Raw genomic sequence first — 21,769 nt, 5'->3', positions numbered from 1 at the left:
GAATGCTAAAATCACATTACACTCTCTCTTTAATGTCACACGGTTAAAGTAAGTAATATTAATTACATGGATTTTGGAGTTGCAAGTTTAATTATTTAATATGGTTTCCTTAACGAAAGTAGTGGAATATAATTGGGTGCACTAGTAGAACTAAAAAAAATAGAATCAACATCAAACTTATAAAAAAAACTATACACAATAACTATTTCAAAATAAAATGAAGTTACTAGCCCACTTAATTAAAACAAGGCTTAATTTTTATGCTTGGTTCATTTTGGTACCCTAATTCTTTTGGAGTTTAATTTAGTCCTCTACTTTTGTTAAAACAATTTAAAATGGTCTCTCTCGTTAGTTTTGGTTAAACGGCATGAGGATAGTGTCCCTGTGTCACTTTGGAACAGAAACGTGGCAAGTTTTTAATACATTGGCATCAATATGGTGTGATGAAGTGGCAACAAAGTATTTTTATGGAGGGAGAATTGTTCATTAGCCCTAATTTCACTGTTGTTCTTTGTTGGACCAAAGTTCTTCCTCATTTGTTGCTTTGTTGATTATGAGTGATTTCGAGGGGCCACTTTTCTTCTTCTTGCTCTTGTAATTCGTGGGGTATGCAAAATCCTAGGTTATCCAGTCACGATTGTGGATTTTCCTCTCATGGTTGAGCACCCACTTACAACTGTTGAGAGGTTGCCGTGTTAAGAACACAACGAGGACCCAATGCCACAGCCAAGGCGACAACGAATCATTCTTCTTCCAACCCTTGTTCTTTAAACGCTTCTTCTTCGAATGATTCTTTTTCTCCACCAATGTCCCCAATTTATTCACCTTATGAACCCTAATTCACTTTACCCTCTTTACCAGTATAGTTTCAACTTTTAACTATTATCCACATCACCTAATCCCTACACTGCCACAAAATACACAAATGTCATAGTATCACATGAGAACACTCTACCGTTAAATTCTTTAATGTTGTTAACATAAGGACTAAGTTGAACCTTCAAACAAACTGAAGGACTAAATTGAATCCAAAAAAAATTAGGGGATCAAAAGATTAATTAAACCTTAAAATAATTAATACAAAAATAATAATACATTATCAAAAATATTTATTATTTCTTATATTTGTAATTTATAGCTGAAATATATTAAATACAAACAAAAACAATATTGAAGAAATAGATTGGTTTAAGAAATTTAAAAGAAGACGAGAGATTATATCAACAAAAACTAATAACTAATTATATTTGATAAAAAAAAATAAAAATAAAGGTGCTTAAAAGTTTATCAAATATTTAAATATCAGTTTACATATTTTTATTTATTTATATTTAATGCTGTAGTAGAAAGTACAAATCCTTTATATTTATTTTATTTTATGAATAAAAACAGTGTCTTCGTCCCTTTAAGCCTGCGAGAACGTCTTAGTGAAGAGGAAAAGCAAGAAAGGATCCAATTAGAGAGAAAATGCGTCCCTGAAAACACCAAACCCTAAATCGCGATAAAGGTTCGAAGAATTTGCGAAGCAAGGTGAGTTTTGGCGCGGTGGTGGATTGAAGATGGAGATTCACTACAGTAGCAGCTACTTCGAAAGACGCCCCATTCTCAAGTCCAAGGCTCCCGCAGTTAAATGGGTTAAAGAATGGTATCGATGAATTTGTTGCCTCTCGTAATTTCAATTTACATATTCTGTTTAAAGGTTTTCAATTTTATTGCTTGTGGTGCGGTAGCTATGAGTGTATTGGGGAGATATAAGAGAGATTTAACTCAATTCACCAGGCTCAGTTTCTTCCTTGATTACTGTGCTTATTGAATTGAATTTGGGAAAGTAGTTGGTTTCGATGTTTGATTGCGGGTTTGATGGTTTTAGATGGAGTGGAGGAGTTCGGAGGGGAAGGAGCAGAGAAGCGATTTTTTACGTTAAATTGTTTATTCTCCTTATTTGAGTATATCTTTTGAATGAGTGGGATTATAATTAGGGGTTATCATGGGACTTTGAGACCTTTCTCGTTGCTTCTACTAATGTTTTATGATTGTCTAGGCTTAGGAATGTGAATGAACGGAGGGAATGTGTTTCAAGTTGGTCTTTCCATGTAGTGTTTAGAGGGAGAGACCAATTATAATATATTTGTCATCGGTTTGTTTCTGCCTTTTCCTACTTCATTAGGTAAAAAAATATACTAATAATCTGATCATTGTGGATGCCAGGGTTCCCCAAGATCTTGTAACAACTGGAGGAAAATGCATGCTCTTAAAATGGGTAACAGGTTGGTCTTTTTTCCGTTTAGCTAGCTTACATCTTTGGTCACTCCTGCCTCCATTTGGCTATATTTCTCTGCATTTTTTTAAATGGTATTACTGTTTTGTTTAGCTTCTACATATAGTTTTGTCATGATACAAAACTTGGTGGAAAATAAGGGGAAGATTTTAGAAAGAATTTAAGATGATTTAACCTAATTTTTTTGTTGAGGTGAGTGAGATAATGAGTTGCTGTTGAGAGATGCAAAAACAAAGCGATTGTGTCACTATAATTTTTCCCTACTTACACAACCCAGTTTAAAGCTGAAATAGATTTCATCACATCTTTGATTGGGCACAAGAATCGTATCCATAACAGATCATACTGGGTTTTAGTTATAAATAACGACATGGTGCTACACAATGAACTGTTGAATGCTCTTTTGAAAGCTATTCTTGCCAGGTATCATGCATCGAGTCAATTAGGGCTTCTTGAAGTCCAGGATAGAATAGAAGACTCTTGATAAAAAACAAATTTGTAACGAAGGAATTTATGAAGAGAAATTTATAGAACCAGATCTGCAAGTTGGTGTCAAATGTGTACATTTCCCTATTGGTTAATAGCTTGCAATTTTGAATATTGAACTCAATGGTTCTTATTCTGAATGGCTTTACGTTTTTTTTTTTCGTATAAAAGTTTTAATACAATTTATAATCCTTGATACTGACTCAAAAAACAATGCAGTTATAAAACATGCAATAATTTCTTATGATGTTATTTTATCATTTTTGTTCCTTAAATTTCTCTCTGTTTTACTTTTCTAAGAGGATACCGTGAAGACCTTGAAAGAAAAGACAACAGAGCCAACAATGCCTGAGCCAGAACCAGAGCCAACTACTGAAGTACTTTTTCTTTGTAGCTACGATGGATGTGGAAAGACATTCATAGATGCTGGTGCATTGAGGAAGCATTCTCACATCCATGGAGAGAGGCAATATGTCTGTCACTACGAGGGATGTGGAAAGGTAGTGATTGTGTTACTTACAGTTTAAACCCATGCACATGTATTTGTTATATATATACAATTGTATTGCCATGATTTGAAATAATTTACATTACTGCATACTGTAGAAACAGATCCAATTGCACTTTGTTTTACCATTCTCTTGTCCGATGATTGGCCTAATAGCCTGAAAGCTTTAGTGTGAAGCATTGTGTTGAATGCTCTGGAGCAGAAAAAACTCTAATTAGCAGTACTATTTTTTTTACATTGCAGAAATTTCTGGATAGCTCAAAGTTGAAAAGACATTTTCTCATTCATACAGGGGAGAGGGATTTTGTGTGTCCTCATGAAGGTTGTGGTAAGGTGATGAATCGATCCAATTAATGGTTTGTTGTTTTCTATGATGGCTTTCTTTTCCTAGTTCGTATTGCATGTCCTGTGTATTATTCCATTTACACATTTGGATTTGTGGCATATTGCCAATTAGCCTAATGTATGCCATCTATGGCATTGGAATGTTTTCCTCATAGGAAATTTGAAATTACCAGATCTATTCAAGTAGAAAAGCTTGAGTGATTGGTGATGAGACCTATGTCTACCTAGTCATTAAATTAATGATAAAGAGGGTAACCAAGGGAGAATTCAGAAACTTATCAATTTGAATCACCATATATAGTTTACTTTATTGCAACTAAATCATTGTTACCATTTTCATCACACTATATAAAAATATTATCTTTCCACGATTTTCAACCTTTCACCTTAACAAAGATGAATCTGTCCTGAACTCTGTCGGTTTATCTCTCTCGACAGACACACACAGACACATATATTAAGTATGTACTGTGTGAAAATCTAGACATTACTTCAACGTTCTCTTGAATATAATTGTTATTGGACCTTCTTTAAAGCTAAACTAATTTCTTCCGAGTGGATTAGATTACTTTGTATGATATCATCTTCAATTATTTTCCACTATTTCATAATGTTGATCTTTTGCTTTGGAGTTTTGGATAATGTATTACGAGTGTGTGCTTGTTATCACAACATCTCAGTTATCAAATTCGTCTATCTGCTGCAGGCCTTTTCCTTGGATTTCAACTTAAGGTCTCACATGAAAACACATTCCCAAGAGAACTATCATATCTGCCCGTACCCAGATTGTGGAAAGAGATATGCTCACGAATACAAGCTAAAGAATCACATTGCATCTCATCATGAAAAGGTTGGTAGATTGGTATTGTTTGACCATAGTCTATTAACATTATATGGTGCATGTTATCATGTAAAAATCTCTCGTTTTAGTTTATATACGTTTGGTTTTGGTGTAATTGTTTCCTTTGGTATGTTAATATAATCTCAATACAAGTATGCATTATTTTTCGTAAGTATATCGAGGATATCTGCGTAAAGGTAAAGATGCCTCGAATCCGAAACTGATTGATTGGTATACTATATGCGATTCACAAAATTTTGAAACTAATAACATTTATTGAACAGTCTTCTTATTTGCAATTTCAACCTTATCTTACAGAATGCATCAGTGGATGTGACAAAGTACACTACTCCACCTTCAGAGAAGCAAACAAAAACTGCTAAACCTTCTGGAGGGGCATATGGTTCTGCATCATCTGACCGTCCCTATGCATGTCCATATGATGGGTGTGAAAAGGCGTATATCCATGAATACAAGCTCAGACTTCATTTGAAGAGGGAGCACCCGGGGCTTATGCCCGATGAAACTGCTGAGCATGCTCAGGCTAATAATGTTGACAATGAAATGGACGAAGCAAGTGACCAAGATGCCTATCTCACGAAACGGTCAAATGGTAAAATTCAGAAACAGAGTAGGCCTAAACCAAGTCTTAAGTTGCCTCCTTCCAAAATTGCAAAACGCAAAGTGTCCACTCCTACTTTAACTGTAAATAAAAATTCTTGGCCCGTGAAAGATGAACCTTTTGATGAAGAAGATAGTGAGGAAACAGAAGAAGATCGTGACAATGTTGAAGATGGTTGGAGATATACTGGAGGAAACAATGAAGATGACGATGAAGAAACAGAATATGAAGACTGAAAACCAGTTATGGCAGCGTCTATGAAACTTGCTTCCTTAGAGAAATATATTTTCTTTTTCTTCTACAAAAAAAAATTCAGTTGTCTCTTTTTAATTTGGCTAAGTAAATGGTGTCTTGTGAGACTGCGTTGGCTGTTTACATGCATTAGGTTAGGAAGGACACCAACTATCTCTACCCGTCGCACGTGTTGTTTTTTTAAATAATTTTTATATCATAAGGTTTTATTTTAATTAATTTCTAAAATTGTATATCATTTTTTAAAATTATTGTGTAAATAATTGGAATTTGTTTATTATGGGTACCGAATAAAGAGATAAATGGATAACTTAATATTTTTTAATCTTTAAGTGAAATTGGTAATTATAATTAGTTTTTGGTAGTAGACAAATATTGATCACATTAAAAAAGATTAACATTTAAATAATGAATATTTTTTTTATAAAATTATGTTATTTATAGCATCTTGTATTAATTGTAATTTTATTTTTCACAATGTTATCTATATTTTTGTATTTAAATGTGAGTATTTTTGTGTGATATATTATTATTTCATTGAACAAAATCTCTGTAATTTATAGTCATATTTGTGTTTAATCTTTTTACAAAATCATTTTTTATTGATTATAACATTATTCTCTTTTTATTAAAATTTATGTTAGTACGTGGTTGAGACCTTTGAGCATTAGTATTTTTATAACTAAAGGTGTGATATAATATAATTTGTTAAAAACCAATTAATTTTACGAGTATAGGTTGAAGATGTATACTAAAGAAGTTGGACATATTTACAAAGTTTAAGTAAGTACATTTTTTTTCTATGATATCATAATTTTAATATTAAGATGTGTGTAATTAATATTTACATTATGAAAAAATATTTATTTAAAAATATAATACTCCAATTTAACTAATCTGTTAAACAAATAGCATGACATAGAAGATAAATATATAAGATATATTTATAGTCATTGATAAGAAAATCTAAATTAATCATTCATCGAGTCAAATGACGTATACAATACAAAAATTATATTTCTAAGCAACAACTATTTATATTCAACCTATAGTAGTTTCAGTGTTGTTCATCTTTCTCACATGCTTTATAATCTACACATATATAACATATATAAAATCACAACCTTAACCAAACACATAAGGTAATTAGAGTAAACTTAACTCAATTCAGAATAATCATTTCACAATTTACGCCTCATATTCAACATCAAATGTTTACAATGCATTACACAAACAAAACCCTCATGACTAATTTGTACACAACTAGATATTTGACTGATGAGTCCATCTCCATGAGAGGATGCCATGCGTTAATCATGAGACTTCCATAGAGAATGATGAAGGAGCGGAAGCTAGAAGATATGGCGAGGAGAAGGTGCGACAATGGTGTTTGGAGGTAGTTCTCAAGTGAGGTTAGGCCAACACTCAAGAAAGGAAGCTAGAGGAAGCTACTAAGCGAAACTCTGGCCTAGGTTGATTCATAAAGGGAGAAATCTTTGGAGTCATCTCAAAAGAATTTCTCTACTATATTCATGAATTATTTTACAACTCCTAAAGCTTTATATTTATAGGAGAAAATAAGAGCTAGATTATCTAGAAAAGGGAGGTAAAAAGGGTCTATAATGTTGTATTTGGAGGAAAAAAGAGAGCACGAGGAAGGTGTGACTTGCCAACTAAGCAAGTCACATGGAACATGCTCAGGGGTGATAATTGGAGTTGGTTGTCCACCAAGCTTGGCATAAATTCTAGAAGCTTATGCACTCTCCTTCAAGGTCATTTAGGAAGCCTAACTCTCTTTTAGTCTAAAACACTTTTAAGGCCTACAAGCCCTCCAAGGCCCAATTCATGGCCAAAAGAAAATCCTATTCTACCGAACCCATAATATAAAGCCTTATATTATACCTAATCTAATATTTACAAATAAAGAGTCATTGGTTAGGTCTTCACATCCTCCTCAACCTATGTAAACTTCAACTTGGGTCTTGCATGATCAGAGGAGGCCTAATCTTCTTGTATCTTCCTAGCCATGACTCTGGTGGTTGGTCCCTAGCTAGAGGTATCTCATCACTGACTCTACCTCCGAAGGACAAGTGTACTCAGTAGAATCTGAGACCTTACACCTGTCATCACTCACTTACTCCTACCCTTGAAAAGCTATAACTATATCATGTTTGGGTCGTATCCCCCTCCATAGAGTATGATATGGCAAATTCTATCTATGCGAGTCTGATCTCTTACTGAAACTCTAGATAACAATATCATTCGTCTCTCACAACTAATTATCTTTCTTTATATGAGTACAATACTACACAGTCAGGATAATCTTATTCTAATCTTTGTCGTCAATACTCTTCGCGCACAACCAATAGTAGTATTCTCACCCTAGTAATCACTACATTCACATTCCACAATATGCATACCCATACACATCATACAACATACAAGTTAAAGACAATATTTACACATTAATAATAAGATGCTCGCTCAATGAATGAATGTCTCGCTCAGAAAGTATCCACTAAAATGGTACTTGCCTAGCAAAAATATGCCATTAATACTCTTTATTTTCACATAAAACCACCCTCTCAGCGAGTTGCCAGTGAGTCTGTATAATTCTATAGAGCCAATTCTAATAAGTCATGCTTCTGACTAATCTATCTAGGCATTTCACTCATTTAAGAGATGAAAACTCCCATTAAAATTATACTAATGTCTCAAACAAGTCTAACCAGATCACACAACCAATCAGAATCATTGTGAGTGCAAAACTAGCTCAGAATGCATACTAATAATCAATACAAATTAAATCATATTTTACACAAAGAAACATCATGCTTCACCATTTTTCATCTCAATCTCATCATATAGAAATAGTATTTTAATTTAGACTAGATTCCCTTACCTAGTATAAGAAAACCTTTGTCTCAACGCTGCTCTTAAAGTTCTAGTTCTCACAAATGCTTTAACTACCTAAACAAACACAAACATTAGATAACAAATCTAAGCATATCATAACAATCACAATTGAACATATATTCATTTTGAGTTATTTTGAGTTACATGCATGGATTCTAGAATAATGTGTTTCAAAATGCTAAACTAACTCGAAAATAGAATAAAAAAGTGAACTTACTCTGTTTAGATTCTGATAAGTCAGGAGTGTAGATTTCTCCGTTGTGAATTCATTGGTGATCTCTAATCGTCAAACAAATGAGAAACAAACTCATAAAGTTAGAAAAAGACATAGAAAACTTTTTAAAAAGTTCCTAAAGAGATGGTGATTTTATAAAATGAAACTCGATTGACATAAAATCTATTTATAGTTGAACTTTTTATGAATAAAACAATAGAGTGTAATCTTTAAAACAACTACTATTTTTAAACCATTTTTTGGGTCCTTACAAATTTAATTAAAAAAATCCCTCAGCATGAAGTATATATTGGGTTCGCAATTTTTAATTTAATTTTAAATATGCTTTCAAGTTATTATAATAAGATTGTTGTTATCATGTATTAACAATTATTTTCTCCATTTTTTTTAGTATAATTGTCATAATAATAATAATTATTATTTTAGGTTTTGAATTGAAGTAAGGTTTAAATTTTGAGAAATGTAAGGTACAAAACATGATAAAATAACAACACAAGATATTGTTGCATGTTTTATAACGATATTGTTTATTGAGTCAAAACAAGAATTAGGAATGACAATGCAGATTGAATCTCTTCGCATTTGACCCACAAAAAGTGGGTTTGCCCTACTTGGCCCGATCCACATAAAAAATGTGGGTTAATTTCTTTAGTTTGCTTTGCATGACATTTGATCTACAGGTTCGTGACCCGAATAAGAATTGTTTGTTTTGTAATGTTTTTTCTTCTGTACAATACTAAGATGCAAAATTTTAGTAACTTTATTTTTATTTAATTAAATTAGTAGAAATAATAAATTCTATAAGGCTATTTATAAAAAATAAGCAATCCTCACAATTTTATAATTTATAGTTTTTAAGTGCAAGCATGTTAAAAATATAATTGATTTTGAACTAAACTGGAACAAGGAAATAAACTGAGTTATGAAGTTACTTTTGGATCGACTAGACACGAATGAGTGAGTAACTTTTGGATAAACTAAAAAAATTATACATGAGCGAGTTAATTAGAAGAAACATACACGACATATTTTGTTAATGTTGTTAAATCTTAGGATTAAGTCAATACTAGCTAAACGACCCAAATATGGACCATTGTGTCACTAACCCAAAGGGAATACAATTATTCGAAATGGATCTAAACGGAATAATAGACCAAAATACTCATCTCCACAACACTTTTCTCTTTATTGACCAGCCCGCATGTTCCCCAACATTATCATATATCTGATAAGAACTATTAAACTCAACATTCAAAAATGTAAACTAACTTATGTATATTTTGTAATATTTTTTTATGATAATTAATTGTGTAAAATGTAAAATATTTTTATATCGACTGTATTTAGCGAATTTATTTGAAATCTCTATCAGTAACTAAATTATTTTACAAGTTACAGAACGAGAACAAAAAAAAAATGTTAAATAAAGATAAGGTTTGTTTGTTTCCCATAACTTAAAAAATAAATATGTATTTGCTTTTACCATTTTTTTTGTTTATGTGATTATGTGGAAGACAATTTTCTTACCCAACATTGTATAAATATAAAATCAAACGAATGTGTAATAAAGTATTATGAAAATGTGTGAAAATTATTACTATTTTTCAAAAATAAAAAGAGAGAATATAAATCACAAGTAGTATGTGATCTCAAGTTTTTCGAAAAAAAAAACACTTTAACAAATTTCTAAAATATTAATGGGAGATAAATCTAAATCATAGTTATAAATACATGGTTTTTTTTAACAGTTATTAATCAAATGTATATACATAGAACAATTATCACAATGACTGTCATTATTCGATTATTGACTGCGATGATGCAAAATCCAAAGAATTGTATGTTACTATTGATGGTCCATATCTCAAACAATTAACGAAACAAAACTTTGATGAACAAAAAAAGATTAAAATTTAGAAGGAGGAATGAATTTTAAATTTAAATTATTATGATATTATAATACCATCTTCCGACAATTAGACATATATAAATTCCATAAATTGTAAATTCGGATATAGAACTTTATAAAAGGGAAAAAAAAGAACTAGAAATATATAGCACAAAATTTTAAAGTTTAAATTAATTTAATATTACATAAAGATTATAATGAATGTAAGTTATAAAGTATAAATATGCCTAACATATAACCAATGTATACATACACAATCAAACAAATATATGAAAAAGAAAACAAAACAATTATTGAAATCTTCATTTTTTTTTAATTAAAAATCCAATGCAAAGGAGAAGAAAAATAAAGATTGTTAAAATAAAAATAAAAATGGTGAAAAAATAGATACCTATATTGAAAGCAAAAACGAGAACATTTGCTTTGGTTATGTAGCGTTGTGGGCAACGAAGAGAACAAGAAAAGTGAAAGAGGATTAATGGCTACGGGTTCGGGTTTGGCTTCGGATTCGGGTTCGGGTTCGGGTTCGGGTTCGTCGGAGGAACTGACGCTGAGAGTGAGATGGAGCGGCAAGGAGTACACGGTTCGTGTCTGCGGCGACGACACGGTGGGTGAACTGAAACGGCGAATCTGCGAACTGACGAACGTGTTACCCCCTCGCCAGAAGCTACTGTACCCGAAACTCGGTTCCAAACTCAACGATGATTCTGTCTTTCTCTCTCAACTCCCTCTCAATTCTTCGTTCAAGATGACCATGATCGGGTACGACGCCGTTTTCCACTTTTAGGGTTACTCTAATCGACACCATTCATTAACAACCAAATCAATTGCAGTACTACGGAGGAGGACTTGCTTCTTGATCCAGTGGATTCCCCTGAGATTCTTGACGATTTGGAACTGCCTAAGGACGAAGCTGTTGACATCAAAGATATGGAAGTCAACAAGCGAAAATTGACCAGACGAATTAATCAAGTCAAGGTCTTTATTTCTTTACCTTCGCCTAATTCAAGTTTTCTTGTGATGTTATATATATATATATATATATATATATATATATATATATATATATATATATATATATATATATATATATATACGTACCTGAATATGTATATTCGTACCAACCTGCAGATTGAGCTTCGAAATCCGTGTCGCAAAGGAAAGAAACTTCTTGTTCTGGATATTGATTACACTCTCTTCGATCACCGCTCCACCGCTGAGAACCCTCTTCAGCTCATGAGACCTTGTAATTTTTGCCCCTTTTTTGTTTTCTGCTTTTTATTTTTCACTCGATCAGTGTATTGAATTAGCTTAAGGTTGCAAAACTGCCATTTTTAATCACTCGGGTTATCGAGCCTTGGCTGCTTGAGTCCTTGACTTTGTAAATTTGGTGACTTCAAGAATTGTTGGTTTGGTAATTTTAGTGACTAAAATGATACTTTTTGTAATTTCGGGGGGTAGTTTTGATGAATTAATCTATTATTATTGTTGAATTTAATTGAAATGTGCTTTGTAGTATATATGTTTTTTCACGCTCTTAATTCAATCACTGGTTGTTATGTATGGTGAATTTGTTTGGCTTTTGTATTAACTACCAAAGTCTTCTGGAGGATATTTCTGATTAGTTGATATTATAAAATTATTTACACTGATAGTGCAAACTCTTTGTTGCTTTCTTCCTCTCCTCTGTTTCTAACTTGTCCTTTGTTTTTGCTTTTGTAGACCTTCACGAGTTTCTTACATCTGTATATGCAGAGTATGACATTATGATATGGTCTGCAACCAGGTAATGTCCTTTTGCCTTTATCTTGTTAAATTCTTATTCTTCTGGAGCTGTTATGTGAATGGGTCTGATCTATGTAACTGAGTGAATGGTACATTAACTTTCTGCAGCATGAAGTGGATTAACCTCAAGATGGGACAACTTGGGGTTCTGGATAATCCTAACTACAAAATCACCGCACTTCTTGACCACATGGCAATGATCACTGTTCAGTCTCCTTCTCGTGGGGTCTTTGATTGCAAACCTCTTGGTTTGATCTGGGCACAGTTCCCTGAGGTATATATATGCATATGCGATAAAAAAAAAAAAAACACAATGTATCTGCTTGATGATGGGAATTTAATAGAATTATGTTAGCATATTTGTTTAACATTACATTCCTGTCTACAGCCCAATGAACGCTTACTAGTTATGTGGGGAGAAAAAGGACACCCAAAAAAGTTTTGTTGTAACTCAAACTTCCTTAAAAAAATGTTTCATACATGTGAGTATTATCATAAGTGAGATAAACCTAAGAGGGTTATGTGGCTTGTTGATCTGAGTTTTTGATAAAACGGAAAAATGAAACTATTTGACGTACCAAATTGTTGTAATCTATATATGGTTTCAATTTATAGCTGTATTGTTTGAATTTTTTCATCAGTCAGCTATAACCATGATCTAGTTGTCTTGATGGTGCTTTCTTATTCTATTTCAGTTCTACAGTGCTTCAAATACCATCATGTTTGATGATCTTAAAAGAAATTTTGTGATGAACCCACAGAATGGTTTGACGATCAAACCATTCAGGAAGGCTCATGCAAACCGAGACAGTGATCAAGAGCTTGTGAAACTTACTCAATACTTACTAGCCATTGCAGAGCTTGATGACTTGAGCAACCTTGATCACCATAATTGGGAGTTATTCACAGAGGACAATGCTAAAAGGCGTAGGCACAGATAAATAATAACTACATGCAGTAATGAAAATCTGGTAAGCAAGATGCAGCTTCTAGACGTATGAAATTCTGCAGTTTATAAAATACATTGAGGATTTCAGCTTTTAATATCAAGTATTTGTGTTAGGATCGGGGGAATGACAAAAAATGAAAGGTTTTGTTGTCGCAGCTGTACGGAGTTATCTTAGATGTCTAATATTTTGCTCACGCAATTTATATCTAGCAATTTCTGATGAAAATTTGATTTGATACGTGAAAAAATAGTTCTATCCTAATCATATTGCATGGATAAATTGCAAAATGAGAATGATTCGTTGACAAATGTAGCCGTGCTGTAAGTATTCTCAGTGTTCAATTGATTCTAATTCTCAACTATGTATTACTTGCAAGTTCAATCACCTCTAGTGTTTCTCGGTCATTACTAGTCTTTTTATTGTAATCTTCTCTGAAGTTGGGTAATTTTTGTCTCATTAACTGTATTTGGATTATGTGGGAAACAGGGGAAAGAAATGAAAAAAAAAATGGCGTGAGATAAGGCAGATATAATTTGGTTTATCTAAAGTTAGTTAAGAAGTGCACTGGTCGGTTAGTGTTAACAATACAGTGAAGAAAATTAGGTTTTAAATAAAACATTTAATTGAGTTACGACAATAGTACGGAGAGACAAATGGATAAAAGTGAAATAATAAATTTCAAGTTATTGATGTAGATGCTATTACTATGTATAGTATGAGAGAAAAACTAGCTTCATTGTTAAAAAAAAATATTTTGGTTAACTAAATGTATTAATCAAATAAATTATAGGGTAGTTGAAATGAGTAACAAATGCAACTGATATATGTGCAAGCATATTTAATGGTACAATATTAAGTGCTAATTTTTTTAATTGATGACTTATAAGGATACTATCACGCATAATAAGATATACATTAAGTGATTAAAATGGAAAATTATTTGTAACGTTGAAGTGCCTATTAAACTCAGGTCTTACCATGTTATCTGACTAGTCAAAACTTCTGTTAAATTTGGTTATAATTATGTACATTCTTTAAGCCTCTTTCGTGAGAAATTAAGGATGTCTGATGAAGCAGAAATAGGGTTCACATATTTTTTTAAATGGCGAAACTCACAGGTATTCGTACTTTTTTTTTCACTTTTTTTTTATTTTTTAATTTCTTCTTAATTTCTCTTAAATTGAATGTTTTTATTTATTTTTAACTTGTGATTGTGGAGGTTTACCTGAACGCGCCTAATCCAACTATAACCCAATCCTCAAAGTGGTTGTTCCCTTTATCTCCTAACTTTCCCTTTAATTCAACACAATCCACTGTTAAACGATGTTCGTTCTTTACACTTAAATATATCTGGTTATACGATAAATTAAAAATGTCTCTTTACACTTAAATATATTTTTGGCTATGATAAGTTAAAATTTTGTCTCTTTTCTTCTCCAATATTTTTAAAATAGGTTTCGTTTTTTATTTTTTTTTTTCAGTTCTAAAATACCTTGTAAGTCATTTTACTACACGGTTCAATATGTTTATTCTACGTACTTTTGAAACAAAAGAATACAAAAGATTACCCAAATAACTTCAAGAAAAAATATTAAGGAACAAAAAATTAAATTTGATAATTTATCGGAGGCCAAACATATATTTAATCTAATTCTTTGTTATACCTAAAATTAATCGAAAACCATGTTTTAATGAGTCTCCTTCCAATCATTGTAATTTTGAAAATAGGATTTGTAAACTTTCTCCAAACTCGAACATATTCCTGTTTGAAACACTTAAAGATGATCAAATTTGAACTACTTAAAATCTATTTAATAACATTATGTAAAAAAAGTTTACACATCAAAAGTCTTGTTGTTGGTGTTATTTTTTGATGAGTAGTTTAATCTCTGTATTTCAGAGAAGGAGAAATTATTAACTACACTAATGATCGAGATAAAATTGTAAATGTGAGATAACTAGGCCTTTCAGAAATACCCTTGAGGTATTCAAGCTTAAATATCACCTCCAAGAAATAAGGAATAACAATTTAGGAAATGAGTCTTCTTTCATGAAATCAAATCATTAGATAAATTAATTTTTTAAACAATGTGAAATTAAATATTTTCATTTATATTTGAATTGCGAGAAAATCAATTTTAGAGATCATAACTCGTGAGTACACTGAATTCAACCCTGATGAATAAGTTGGTTTGACTTATAGGACCCTACAAATATTAAAAGCAATAAATAACCCTTACTGGTAGAAATGAAGTGATACGAACAATGCTGTGGATGAATTTTGTGACTGCTACTAAATAATATGTTGAGAAAACATTAACTTAATTAAAATCACATTACAAACATTAGCTTCACATTATCCATACAAATAAGGCACATTGAAATGGCCCTGAGATATCTGCTATTTGCACCGGGCCAAACTCCACAATAGTGGAGATTCACAAGAGGGTATAGAGCTACATATTCACTGAAAATAGAGCCTGAAAATGTTGAGTTACCACCTCTGGAAGGTCAAGTGACAGAAATGGAATGAGATTTCGGCAATGACCACCAGGTGCACATTAAATGGTAATAATATAAGTAAATAGAAAACGGAAAGACTAGGAGAAGGCTGAAGAAATCAGCAAAGTGGGCAGAGAGAAGAGGCATATGATGGAAATCTCTGCACAATCCCATGCATGGGAAGGGTAGGAAACAATTCTATCGCAATGTAGAGGCAGAACAAGGCTACAGCTACTGCAAATCTAAATTCTGAGTGCAGGGTCTTGCCCTGAATTGGTATCCTTGTGTTTAAGAGAAAGGTTTGCAAACTGAGATTCAAGGTCTCTGCTGTTTGAGCGTCTGTGGCTACCAGATGGTTGCTGTTGTGCCTGCGTCTGTGGCTGCTGCTGCTGCTGATACAATGCACGTAATCTTCCAATCTCTCTTTCCAGTACTTCCTGCTCCACTGAATTCCACATTCAATAATTTTTAGTGTACAAACATGTTCATGTGCCATCTAATCAAACTAATCATGCTTTCCACATATTTTAAACTACCCTTAATCTTAGTTTTTGGAGATAATGCTCAGATCTGAACTCATATTTCAATCCCAAGGGAGTCCTAAACAATGGATATTTTTGCATGGGTTGCTAATTCAAGTCTTATTAAATAGATACAGTAGGGGTAATAAAAGATCCATCTTCCTCCATTACTCCCCCATTATAAACAAGACATAATGTCGCTATACAGCAACTCCATGAAAATGTCAACTATGTAATGAATACGAAAACAAATATGCATTAAATTAACACAAGCATCGAGAAGCATTGTTTTCATCCTGATAAAAACGATACCACAATGCCCAGACAAGGAACCTTTTCATGAAAGAAGTTGATGACAGAAGAGATAATTAGAACATATCTATTTAAAACTTTCAGAGACTTGGTGTAGATGAATTTGCAGTTAAAGCTCGGGACTACATTTTTCTTACAAACAAATATTTTAAAAGAAAATTTATGCAAATTTATTTTTAATTTTCAATCCAGAGCAAGTTTGAACATTGGTAGACCAACCTAAACACCCGTATGGGCAAATCTTAACATCAAGCATATGAAGAAGCATAGTGATAAGTTGCCATTTGACACATAATTTGATTAAAAAAAGTTCAACTATTTCCAGGAAAAGTATTTCAGGTACAAAAAGATAACTATATAAGTTATTAACTCTCATATGTTATGATATGATTAACCAATCAATCATTAAATACTATTAGCTTCTTATTGATCCTAGACTAGAATGATTTAAGAATTCCACAATGTTGTTATCTACTATATCATAAATTTTTACTCTGTAAATTAAGATTCTCACACAACCCATTCTCAATTAACTTAATTTTTTTTAATACTTTCTCTCTTATCTGAATAAATGATCTCCATACACAACTTATGAGTTGATTTTGTTTTTAAGATGTTATAATTTTTTTAGAATTCAAACTTAAATAAAATCATGTTTTATTTTAAACTATAACAATCGCAACCGTTTCCAAATTTAAATTAAATTAAGTTAATTCTTGTTATTATGAGTATGCTATTATCTTCAAATTCAAATTGAAGATAGAATCCTAGTTGAGTGTCCGTGCGCAAAGCCCAGTCATTTCAATGACACATACTACTCTATAATCCAGCTAATTTAACTATTTTCTGCATAGAAACTATATTTTCACCATGGTTTTAAGAACCTTGAGTTACCACCCCAAAAATAGAAAATAGAAAATAGAATCTGATAAACTTTCGCCTTCCCTGCCACTTATATGATATAATCAAATTCAGATAAACCTAATGTGTTCTTTTTCAATTAATCTTATACAATACAATGCATCACGAATTCACAAAGATTCCACCTGTTGAGGCATTTAAGCATATATAAACAACTTCCTCCAAATTCGTAGTATTCAGATTGACATTTCGAAGTTAAAAAAATAAATAAATAACTCGTGTTACTTTAAAATGGATAATGCTCATATAGAAACTTACAATATTTGATAAGCTGCTCTTGTGCTATATTTTCTAAACGTTGCTTGAGTGCTTTATTCTCCATACTCAGGATAAGATTCTGTTGATTAAGAAACTCAAGCTCAGCTGAGACTTCAGATCCTTCTGCCTATGAGAACATAAAAAGAAACAGAATCGGAACTCAGACTATCTTACATAATATTTCCCAGCATTTTAAAAAAATATGTCACTCTGCAAACATGCAGAATATTGCATTGTGAAGACACTTACCTGTAAAGCTTGTACATTTCTTTCCAGCTCAGCTATGTATTGAAGTTTCCTAACCCGTGAACGCTGAGCAAATTGCCTGCAATTTGAGTGTTTCAGAATATTTTCCCTTTCCGTATATAAATTGATTAATGTCATAAAACTTCTGAAAATTAAATGCAAAAAGAAAAACAAACATAACCCTCATCATATAATGAGAAGCATGGTTTAACTTCTGTCTCCACATGAGAATTGGTATAACAGCTTTAGTATCACAGACATTACAGCGAGAAACAAGAATTATTATATCTTTTTTCCTTCCATGTACGTTACAAGATGTCATATATCACACAGGTAGTATAATCTTGAATTTGATATTATAACCATATTCACTCTATTTGTTAAAGGTTTAAAAGGTTCCATAATGGGTATGCCACAACTTCATGCTTGGCAAAAGAAAAACTTGCATCCCTCATGATAGTAATTAATGGCATAAAATAAACCAATCACTGTAATATCCATAAGACAACCAAAGAAAACAGCTACGTACTGTTTAGCACGTTTTGTATCAGTTTCAGAGGAAGATGGCTTTGCATGTGAATTGTCCTTTTTTTCAGAAAACGATTTTGCATCCTGTAATCCAGATTCTACTGAATCTTGCTTTTCAGTTGCAGTAGGTGGAAGCCCGTCTGCTTCCTGTGGTGTGCTTGGCAGTCCTGAACTCTGAAAAGCTGAACTGTCTTTGCCAGAGGGAACACCAACAGGATTTGTCATGGCATTTGAAAAAGAGTCCCATGACCTATTTTTCTGTTTAGGTAAGTTCATATCCACATAAGCAGGTAGATGGCGAGCATCTTTGCTGCGGTCAAAATCTTGAGATGACCAAGATGGCATAGACATCAAACTCTTATATTTATACTCGTCCTGATCAGCATAATTGATGTTAGATGCATTAGCCATGTCTAGGTACGCAAAAGAATCACTTGATGAACGCCGATGTCCACCTCTTCGGACAGGTGTCTCTGGCTCATTAAGGAGATCATCAAGCCAAGAAGGCTGCTCCTCTATAATAAGGCTCTCAGATGATGTACGTTGGTGGTGTGGATTTCCCTCTCTAGACCTGTTACCAGCCTTTAAACCAACAGCGGGATTTTGGACATAATCAGCGTACGCTTGGGAAACACTGGGAAACGGACTTTTAGGAGGAAGTAGAGCATGCTTTCCAGGATACATAAAATTTCTGAAACCCGATGAGCCCTTTGAATTTGCCATAGAAGCAGAATCAACAATACCTGTGGAATTTATAATTTAATAAAAAAATTTGGTCATGTAAATATATTAAAAGATAAAGACAACATAAACAAATTTTGAAAGGACCTTACAATGAAAATTTATACACAAAAATCCATTATTCAACAATGACGATCTGATATGCATGTCTTCTCAATTATAAAGTATAAAATATAAACCACAAATACATGTTACTATGAAAAAAAGACCCTATAAGGGGACTGGTATAGTATTCTCAAAAACGTTCCAAACACTGAAACTTGGTTCCAATGCAAATGTACTCACAGCACCAGCAGAGTAACTGCACTAGCATAACAAAGAATCTACAAGACCAAAGCAGCTTTGGAAGAGAGAATAAAGCATTTCAGTAATCTCAAGAACCATAAATCAGTAAATCTACATACTTCATTGAGTAAAAAACCCTTAGAATTAAATATCTCAGAACTCCATGATACTACTTACATAGCCTTGGATAAAAGTCCACTGCATGTTAGAAGCTTTATGGATTCAACTATTTCTTATATTTACCAAAATATAATTCTAAAATTTGTCCAGACATTTCACAGACAATCTCAGTTTTCATATTACTTTTAAAATATTCCAGACAGATGGCCAACATTGCAAACTTGTTTCCCTCACAGTACAGGGGCATGACGACATGATTATTCTATACATTTTCATCATAAGCAATACATCTCCTATGAAATAGTACCAAACACAGCATGAGACATCAATCCGATCACACATTATATTGACCGTTGTTTTAAGTTAAAACCTCAGACATGTTGCTGAACATATTACCATCTTAATTATCTCCAATAAAAAAATCAAACCCAAACCCATGCGTCAAGCAAGCCAGGCCACGCAACAGTTCACTACCAATGTAACAGAAAACTCAATAACATCATTCCCAAGAAAAAAAAAAGTCAGAAACAATACTCCAAAACTAGGCTGCCACAGGAAACTAACTGGATGAAAGAAAATCCAATCCACAAACAAAAACTGAACATCAAAAAATTAAAAAAATAAGAAAAAATAAAACGTAGCACCCAATTGTCAAACTTTCCATATTAAACTTTTATTTCCCCAGGACCCAGATGAGGGAAGAAAACCAAAGATAGAAACTTCACTTTTTCACCTTTCCCACACAGAATCAGCCCGAGACATGCATTCGGAAAACAAGAGAGGAGAAAAATCAACAAGGAATTGAAATTAGCATTTGAAAAACCCAACACGCTGCAATGTGCGACACTACGGCATCAACGGCGCAATGATTCCAAGCTGATCGAACCAATTGGAAATGAAAATTGAAACAGATTCGATTCCACAAGCAAACAAGAAATTAACAACACCAAAAGGAAAATAACAGAAGGAAAGGAAAATAAATTAAAAAATTAAAAAACCTTTGCAGATTGAAGATTCGAGATCCCGAAATGCAATGGTAAAAGAGCTTGAAATCAAAGCAAAGATTTTTCTTTCCCTATTTCTCTCTCTCTTAGGGTTCGTTTCTTCAACAACCTCTCTCTCTCTTTCTCTTCTCTCTGTTGTTGTTGTGTCTTGTTGTTGAAGCTGGAAAATGGGGCTTAATTGTAAAACCATGATAAGTAAATACTGTTCCTAAAACTTTTGATATTAACGTTTTAACCCCTTTAAACTAAGGTTATTCGGAAATCAACCCGGGCCCACCAAGCATCCACTTTAAAATAATACTGGTTGTTGTATCGCTGTCCAACTTGTGCAGAGACATTGCAAAATAGACCAATTTTCTTATTAAAAATATCTTAACATGCAAAGATTCCACTCAAAATTTATTTCACTTTTCCTTACTTCACTCACAATGCTTAACCCTAATTACACATTTTAATTCACCTAATAATTATCATTAAAATTCTTTCCTTTTTTAGTAAAACTTTATCTAAAGTTTATCCTATTTAAATTCAATATAAAAAGATATGTTCTTATTTTTGATATAGTATAAAAATCTTCAAATAATTTATGATGGTGGTCGTGTGAAGTCAAAACACGAACTAAATTTTATGACTAATTAAAGTGTTTTTTATTATTTTTTTTTTTGAGAAAATGGAAAATTTTGTGAAAATTAAAAGGTATATTCTTTTATTCGAAATAGGTGGGTAGTCTCTGATTGCATGGTTTTTCTTACTATTTTTGTGGGGAAAAAATGTGTTATTTATCGATTAAGTTAAGTTCTAAAACTTTCCATAAAAAACAACTTACTTCTAAATTTCAGTTCCTCATAAATGTTGAAGTGAGACCTGCCAACCTATTTCGATGAAAATGCACATTGCAATTTTTTACCCAATATTTTTTTTAATTATTAATGACATGTCAGATCTAGTTTATTTTCAAAATGGATAAATGAAAGTATAGGAAAAAACGACCATATATAATCTATTCTATTTTTAACAATCAGCTTATACCAAAAATATAACTTTTTTTTTATCTGTAAAAGTATAGAAGTTGAAGGAAAATTTTTAGGACAAAGTTAACTATGCATCTCTAAGTTTATTTTTATATGTATCATATAATATTCCGAAAAATATTGCAACTTTATTATAATCAATACACTCACCACCACATAACCACAATGCCATA

At 32.3% G+C, this 21,769-nt stretch overlaps 3 protein-coding genes across 5 annotated transcripts; 2 read left to right on the top strand and 1 right to left on the bottom strand.

The window, feature by feature from the left end:
- The first annotated feature begins 1,382 nt into the window (after positions 1 to 1,382).
- On the top strand, positions 1,383 to 5,551 carry LOC114179499 (zinc finger transcription factor YY1). The gene is made up of 6 exons (XM_028065856.1): positions 1,383 to 1,645; positions 2,209 to 2,267; positions 3,065 to 3,264; positions 3,516 to 3,605; positions 4,324 to 4,467; positions 4,777 to 5,551. Exons 1-6 carry the CDS (start codon positions 1,560 to 1,562, stop codon positions 5,314 to 5,316), a joined length of 1,119 nt encoding a protein of 372 aa, XP_027921657.1. The 5' UTR covers positions 1,383 to 1,559; the 3' UTR covers positions 5,317 to 5,551.
- A 5,212-nt stretch (positions 5,552 to 10,763) lies between these two features.
- On the top strand, positions 10,764 to 13,511 carry LOC114175757 (ubiquitin-like domain-containing CTD phosphatase). Of its 2 annotated transcripts, XM_028060549.1 has the most exons (7): positions 10,764 to 11,154; positions 11,226 to 11,370; positions 11,524 to 11,638; positions 12,115 to 12,178; positions 12,286 to 12,451; positions 12,873 to 13,148; positions 13,241 to 13,511. In XM_028060549.1, exons 1-6 carry the CDS (start codon positions 10,871 to 10,873, stop codon positions 13,116 to 13,118), a joined length of 1,020 nt encoding a protein of 339 aa, XP_027916350.1. In that variant the 5' UTR covers positions 10,764 to 10,870; the 3' UTR covers positions 13,119 to 13,148; positions 13,241 to 13,511. The 2 variants fall into 2 exon arrangements, with proteins under 2 accessions (XP_027916350.1, XP_027916349.1); XM_028060548.1 differs by having other exon boundaries at positions 12,873 to 13,435.
- Positions 13,512 to 15,415: 1,904 nt separating this feature from the next.
- Positions 15,416 to 20,740, bottom strand: LOC114178412 (uncharacterized protein At4g06598-like). Of its 2 annotated transcripts, none has more exons than XM_028064286.1 (5): positions 20,560 to 20,740; positions 18,417 to 19,158; positions 17,891 to 17,966; positions 17,642 to 17,768; positions 15,416 to 16,074 (listed from the first exon to the last, which is right to left on the bottom strand). In XM_028064286.1, the coding sequence occupies exons 2-5, from the start codon at positions 19,136 to 19,138 to the stop codon at positions 15,872 to 15,874; spliced, it is 1,128 nt and encodes a 375-aa protein (XP_027920087.1). In that variant the 5' UTR covers positions 19,139 to 19,158; positions 20,560 to 20,740; the 3' UTR covers positions 15,416 to 15,871. The 2 variants fall into 2 exon arrangements, with proteins under 2 accessions (XP_027920087.1, XP_027920088.1); XM_028064287.1 differs by lacking the exon at positions 20,560 to 20,740 and adding an exon at positions 20,295 to 20,419.
- Positions 20,741 to 21,769: the final 1,029 nt, after the last annotated feature.

The sequence above is a fragment of the Vigna unguiculata genome, chromosome 3 (assembly GCF_004118075.2).
Source record: "Vigna unguiculata cultivar IT97K-499-35 chromosome 3, ASM411807v1, whole genome shotgun sequence".
Lineage (NCBI taxonomy): Eukaryota > Viridiplantae > Streptophyta > Magnoliopsida > Fabales > Fabaceae > Vigna > Vigna unguiculata.
Note: the sequence above shows the minus strand (reverse complement) of the source record. Positions and strands in the feature narration are given on the sequence as shown.

Excerpts from the sequence above, each read along its gene's own strand:
- LOC114175757 (XM_028060549.1), top strand. The coding sequence starts at position 10,871 with ATGGCTACGGGTTCGGGTTTGGCTTCGGATTCGGGTTCGGGTTCGGGT. Across the intron at positions 11,639-12,114 it reads TCTTCAGCTCATGAGACCTT|ACCTTCACGAGTTTCTTACA; the intron begins GTAATTTTTGCC and ends TTGCTTTTGTAG. Across the intron at positions 12,179-12,285 it reads ATGATATGGTCTGCAACCAG|CATGAAGTGGATTAACCTCA; the intron begins GTAATGTCCTTT and ends AACTTTCTGCAG.
- LOC114179499 (XM_028065856.1), top strand. The coding sequence starts at position 1,560 with ATGGAGATTCACTACAGTAGCAGCTACTTCGAAAGACGCCCCATTCTC. Across the intron at positions 1,646-2,208 it reads GTTAAATGGGTTAAAGAATG|GGTTCCCCAAGATCTTGTAA; the intron begins GTATCGATGAAT and ends TGTGGATGCCAG. Across the intron at positions 3,606-4,323 it reads CTCATGAAGGTTGTGGTAAG|GCCTTTTCCTTGGATTTCAA; the intron begins GTGATGAATCGA and ends TATCTGCTGCAG.
- LOC114178412 (XM_028064286.1), bottom strand. The coding sequence starts at position 19,138 with ATGGCAAATTCAAAGGGCTCATCGGGTTTCAGAAATTTTATGTATCCT. Across the intron at positions 17,967-18,416 it reads GATACAAAACGTGCTAAACA|GCAATTTGCTCAGCGTTCAC; the intron begins GTACGTAGCTGT and ends CTCAAATTGCAG. Across the intron at positions 17,769-17,890 it reads GAAATGTACAAGCTTTACAG|GCAGAAGGATCTGAAGTCTC; the intron begins GTAAGTGTCTTC and ends ATGTTCTCATAG.